Source organism: Arachis ipaensis, chromosome B1 (genome assembly GCF_059453495.1).
Source record: "Arachis ipaensis isolate K30076 ecotype BB chromosome B1, ASM5945349v1, whole genome shotgun sequence".
In the NCBI taxonomy this organism is placed as follows: domain Eukaryota; kingdom Viridiplantae; phylum Streptophyta; class Magnoliopsida; order Fabales; family Fabaceae; genus Arachis; species Arachis ipaensis.
The window spans coordinates 127376542-127382967 of NC_142436.1; the positions used below are offsets into that span (position 1 = coordinate 127376542).

General features: G+C 43.2%; 1 protein-coding gene across 1 annotated transcript; it reads left to right on the top strand.

Annotated features, from left to right (window-relative positions):
* The first annotated feature begins 1631 nt into the window (after positions 1-1631).
* Positions 1632-4647, top strand: LOC148578317 (uncharacterized). The gene is made up of 3 exons (XM_088501710.1): positions 1632-2556; positions 2637-3029; positions 3211-4647. Exons 1-2 carry the CDS (start codon positions 2217-2219, stop codon positions 2768-2770), a joined length of 474 nt encoding a protein of 157 aa, XP_088357836.1. The 5' UTR covers positions 1632-2216; the 3' UTR covers positions 2771-3029; positions 3211-4647.
* The last annotated feature ends 1779 nt before the right edge of the window (positions 4648-6426 follow it).

Genomic DNA, 6426 nt, shown 5'->3' on the forward strand with positions numbered 1-6426 from the left:
AATTTGGATGAAAATTGAATTTTGTGGAAGGAGATATGATCGTTAGAAGTTTGGGTTAAAATTATGAATTCTGCAACTTTTGTAAAATTTGTGATTTCTGGTTTGTGTGCGCGCGCACACTCTGCGAGAATTTGGTCCTGTGCGCACGCACAGCATTGTGCGTACGCACACGTGGAGACAGGGCTGCTGGTGGCAACGCTAGCATGTCCTGTGCGCACACACAACCAACGAAAGATTTCGAGTTGTGCGCACGGGCCTGTGCGCACGCACACGTTGGGAATGACACACTGGTGGTGGCGCTAGCACACGTTGTGCGTGCGCTCCACCATGGAGATTTTACTTTCTGTGCGTACGCACACTTTTAAAAATGCTTCTGGGCGTGCGCACGCACACCCTTGTGCATACACACGCGACCCAATCCATTTCTAAAACTCTTGTTTTCAAGCTCTTCACATTCCCAACAAACTCGTAACCTTCCGAGATGTTATTTCACGCTTATAAACCCCCAAATTCATGCCTTAAATCTTAATTTGATATAGAATGCCTAGTGAATGAGAGTAAGCTAGGGGAAAGGGTAGCTTATGGATGAAGAAAAGGGATGTTATGATGGGTTATGATGAAAAATAATGATATGAATTTTGGAGGAGGATGGTGGAGTACTGCGTATGGTATGGGCTGAATGGCCGGGAATGATATGAGCCAAATGACTGTGTGTGATGCTGGGTTATGGCTGTTAATGAATTATGAATTTATACGGATGGCTGAGATGGATGTTGATGTTTGGCTGAGGATAAATGTATATGTAATTCATGATTGAATACGGTAAATGAATAACAAATGGAGAGGTTAGGTGTGAGTATATTAGTAATGCTTTCTCTCTGGTTGTGAAGGCGACATGGCGCAGATACCCTCTAATGGTAAATTGGTGACAGGGCACATATACCCTCTAATGGTGACAGGGCGCATATACCCTCTAACGGTGACAGGGCACGTATTCCCTCTAATGGTATTAACGCGCAACAGAGAGACTGTGGCTGGATTAGCTACCAGACACGTCGGGTTGGCTAGATAACCAACAGATGAGACTCATCAGCCACTAGGATAGGCATGCATCATATGCATTATGTGTGATTTATCTGGATTGCCTAATTGACTGCATCATTATTTGCTAATTACTTGATTGACTTATTTGCTTCCTACTTGTACATCTCATATTTGATATACTTGTGTTTGCTTTTCAATTGTTGTTGGTGGTTGGGAGGTTTGCAGGATTCGGAATGGGGATTTATAGTTAGGATGAAGACCTTTAGTTAGTTACCTGTGTTTGATTTTATGGTCTGGACTTGTTTATACGCTTTGATTATAATCCAGAAGTTCTAGGATCGCCTTTAGCTTTCCCAGGACATTACATGTTAGATATTTGAGCACTGTCACCATGTTGAGAACCGCTTGCGAATTTTGTGGTTTTCAGATGCAGGACATGAGGGTATAAAAGTTTAGATCAAATGGACAAATTATTTACTAAATATAAAAGTTTTTTGGTGGCTTTTTTTTCTAATATGGAGAGTTTGTTGGTGTTTTGAGTGGAAATAGGCATTTTTGGTGTATTTGCATGTTGGTGGACATGTCAGGTATGCAACATCAACACGTGGGGGCGTGCTGATGCAGCACGTGGAGGGCGAGCTAACACCACATGGGGGCATGTTGCTGACGTGAGATTGTGTGATTCGATGGCACCTTCAACAGTGGGGTCGTATTGATGATGTGTCATTGTGTGATTCGAGGGCAGCTTCAACACGCAGGGGCATGTTGCTGACATGTCGCTTTGTGATTCAATGGCAATGCAACACGTGGTGTGCGCGTTGGGTGCTTTCTCTATATAAAGCTAAACTCGGTACCATTTTATTGCGAAAAAAGAGTTGTTTGAGTGTATTTTTGGTGTGATAGAGGGTACCACAAACTTGGTAGTGTATCACAACGGTGAGATTATACAGAATACTCATGAGGAAGTGAAGTTTGTGTGTCAGAATCTGTTTTTGTTTGTGGTTCCATGCACCATGACGTTCAGGGAGCTTCAGAATGGTCTCTGTTAAAGGATGGAGAATGGTATGTTGAGGAGAGTGAGCAGTATTCTGTATCGGAATCCTGTTATAGTCTTTGATGGACTAATACAGTTTGATATTATGCCGATTATTAATAATGCGAGTATGTAGAATATGTTCTATATTTACCGGCAGACTCAAGTGCAACAACCACAGATTGAGCGGTATATTGAGTTTGAAAACATAGAGGCAGTTGGGATTCAAAATGGTTCAGATATAGTGGATGATAGAGCTGCAGTGAACGAAAGAATGAATAGTGACAGCGAAGAGGACTTCGAAGCTACTTATGAAGCCGGCGATGAAGATGAGAATGGTGATGTGGGAGTTGAGGCAGCAATGGAGAGTGTAGTGGTTCCTTTCGCAGTTAGTCAACCGATGGACGTTTCATCTTTTATGCGTAATTTGAATTTTAACGCCATGCATACACCGAAGTTCCCGGAATATGCAAACATAGGTACGTGATGAGTGAATAATATGTTTTTCTTAATTTATATTTTGGATGAATCAATGAATGATGATTTTTTCTTTCTATAGGTGTTGCTAATCCTGAGGACGGAGAGTTCAGGATTGGAATGGAATATAGTTCTAGAAAGTCGGTCGTTGCAGCAATTAAAAGTTATACTATCTCTAGAGGAGTCGACTACAATGTGTATGAGTCTGAGCCATAGACGTTCTATGTAAAATGTAAGACGTATGGGCGTGGGTGCAATTGACTAATCCGAGCTAGCTTGATACGGAAAAAGGTTGTTGGGAGATACGCAAATACAACGGTAGGCACACGTGCACCAAGAGAACGATTTCACAGGATCATTCCAAATGACTCGGATATAGTTGCTGAAACTATAAGGCCATTGGTTGAGACCGACCCATCCATTAAGGTAAAATCTATAATTGCGGAAGTTCAGTCAAGGTTCAACTACACTATCAGTTACCGAAAGGTTTGGTTGGTAAAGTAGAAGTCCATAGCCAAAGTTTTCGGTGGTTGGAAAGATTCTTATCAAGCTTTGCTATGGTGGTTCTCGGTCATGGTTCGGAGGATTCCTGGCCCAATTGTTCAAATAGAAACACGACCCTTGTACAACGGGAGTGAGGAGACGAACGGTGTCAGGATACTTCACCGCATTATTTGAAGTTTCAACTCGTGCATTAGAGCGTTCAAGCATTGCAGGCCTCTAGTTCAAGTTGACGACACACACCTTTACAGAAAATACAAAGGTGCACTTTTGGTTGCTGTTGCACAAGATGGTAACTAGAACATTGTGCCTATTGCTTTTGCCCTAGCAGAGGGGGAGACCACTGATGCATGACATTATTTACTGAGTAATTTATAAAGGCATGTTGTTAGAAGAGATTGTGTGGGTATAATCTTAGACCGACATGAGTTAATCCATGCAACAGTAAATCGTTCCGGAGGTGATTGACAACCTCCAAGAGCATGGTGGATGTTTTATATTAGACACATTAGTAGCAACTTCTTAATGGCATTCAAATTTTCGCACTTACAAAAACTTGTGATCAACATTGGGTATTCAAGGATGGTGGAGGAGTATAATATCAACAAAAAGAGGCTGCAAGAGCGAGGTGAGGCATATGTCTGGTGGTGCGATGCCATTAGACTTAGAAACTGGGTATTAGCATTTGACGAGGGACATTGATGGGCCACATGACGACAAACCTTGTCGAGTGCATTAATTCAGTGCTGAAGGTTGCCCGAAACCTCCCTGTGTTGGCGCTCGTCCAAGCAACATATTATCGGTTAAACGAGCTATTTACGTGGAAGAGTGCCGAGGCTCACAATCGCAAGTGGGATGGATTTACTTTCTCTGCTTTTGCACAACAGCGGATAGAAGCAAATATGCAACGTGATGGGAATATAGTTGTGCACCAGTTTGATAGATGAAATGAGGTGTTTGAGGTGCGTAATGCCTAATGGAAAAGTGTTGGCAGTTGATCTTGCACGGCGGACGTGTGACTGCGGGCACTTTCAAGTGGAACAACTACCATATCGACATTTTATTTCCTGCTGTGCCAACCAGTGCCTCGACTGGTAGCTGTATGTGAATGATGTGTACAAGATGATAGAGGTTTGTAAGGTCTACAGATTTGAGTTCGTACCATTAGGCGATACTTATCCGGGACTGACATTGGTTGCTAACCCCGCCTTGCGGTGAACGTCGAAAGGTCGTCCCAAATTGACCAGATACCTCAATGAAATGGATTCATGAGAAATTCATGGTCCTCGTATATGTCGTCTCTGTGGTAGACAGAGTCATAGTCGGAGTCGATGTCCTCAGCGTGCTGGACCGAGTGGAGTTGGTGATGATGTTGGACTGAGTGGAGTTGGTGATGATGCTGGACCCTAGATCTTTGTTGGTCATTGTATTGTATGTTTAGAGTTAATTTTATCAGTTAATATTTTTTAGGTTCGTCGTGTTCGTATTTTTCAGTTATTTTTATCAATTAATGTCTGTGTGCGTCGTCTTGTTTGAATTATTAAGTTACATGTTAACTTCTGTGAGTTATTATAGTTGACAATTTTTGAGATGATAATTTCAAATTTCGTACAATGGTCTTACAAAAGGTTAATTAAAAATTACATTAACTTAATTCCAAAACCATAATTTAAAATTGGATAACGTAAACTTACAAAATATTAATTAAAAACTAAACTTAATTACTAAACCCCTGCTTACTTCTTTCGTATCATCCAATCAAGTCCCTTACCCATCATGCCCTGACCGAAACACAATGGAGTAAACCTATCAGGTGGATTCCTTTCTGTTCGTAAGTTATACGGATGACCCTGAACTGACTCGCCGAAATCCGGGGTGGCCGACCCACAACCTCTGCCAAAGAATATGCACCGGGGTTGTACTCCTCAACAACCTCATGCTCAAAAGTGATCGGCCCAGTATCTGGCAGATTGAGACAAGTAGAGTCGAAAACTATATGCGGAGCGATGAAACCACTTTGTCGAGAATCACACGACACTTGCCCTAAAGTGCGACCAGAAGGAGACCCCTGTCGACCAGTCTCTACTGGTGTAGGGATAGTGCTGAAATGACCATAATATTCAAAATGACCGACACCAGTGTCAACCCATTGTTGAATATGATGATCCCCATCAACGGGAATCTACGATGGGATCTGCCGAAAGCCAGCCCATTGCTGTCCAGGCAGAATGTGCTGTGTGGGCTGAATATAGCGACTGGATTGACTTTGACGGCTGTGCTGGCTAGCCTCGCCGTGGTCGTTGGACTGGCCGTGCTGACTGTTCTGACTATGTTGGCTGCAACGGCTGGGGTCGCTGGACTGGCCGATGTGACTATGCTAACTGTGCTGAATATGTCGGCTGCAACAGCTGGGCTCGGCGTGGTCGGTTAACTGGCCATGCTGACTGTATTGACTGTGGTCTAGTTGCTGTGGGAGATAATAGGAAAACGGTTCAACACTGCATATTGAGGTGGTCCCTAAGGTGATGGTGGCTGAAGTGTTGGTGGCTAAGGTGCTAGAGGCTGAGGTGCTGGCACCTAAGGTGGATGCTGATGAACTTGCCCCGACATCATCAGTAGATGCCCGTACAACCCCACGTACCAATCATGGTACTCAGCCGATGGTCTAAAGTCCTAAGTTGGAAGGGGGTGCCCATCCCGCAACCGAGTGTTACGACGCATGTCCCATTCCGCTATCCACCCCGCATGTAAAACTCTCTAGTCATGAAGCTGCACTCCACGAAGAGTCATGCAATGCTCTTCTGGTGGAATGACTCTTGCTACCTCCGGGGCGGATTATGCATACCCGAACTGACGCATCACTTAATTCACAGGGTGCCATTCAACACACTCGAACGACAATAATAGAGCAACTGTGTCATACAGCTCAAGGTATCCATGGAACTCGTCGGGTATGATCACTCCTTCGTCGGCTGCTACACAAACTACAACATGTTAGTAGAAAATTAGAACCCTGATATTAATGTTGGATATTAACACACACAAAGTAAAAACATTTACCTCTTTCATGTAGTTTATTTCCTGCATAAATGTCGTCGTGGTCTTCGATAACCATGCAGCGGTTCATTTGGAATGGCTCCACCTGAAACATGTAACATTGAAAAAATTAAAAAATGTGTCGTCAAACAAATATGCATCGTCAATAGAATACACAACTAAAATTGGAACTGTTATCTTTGAGCAACCGATACGTCAGCCACTGAAAGGTACTGTCTTGGTACAGGCGCAATACACGACATTCGCTCCCATGCCCAAACAAACAAAATATTAAGAGGGTCATCCATCTCCTTAGTATCATAACGTGATACACG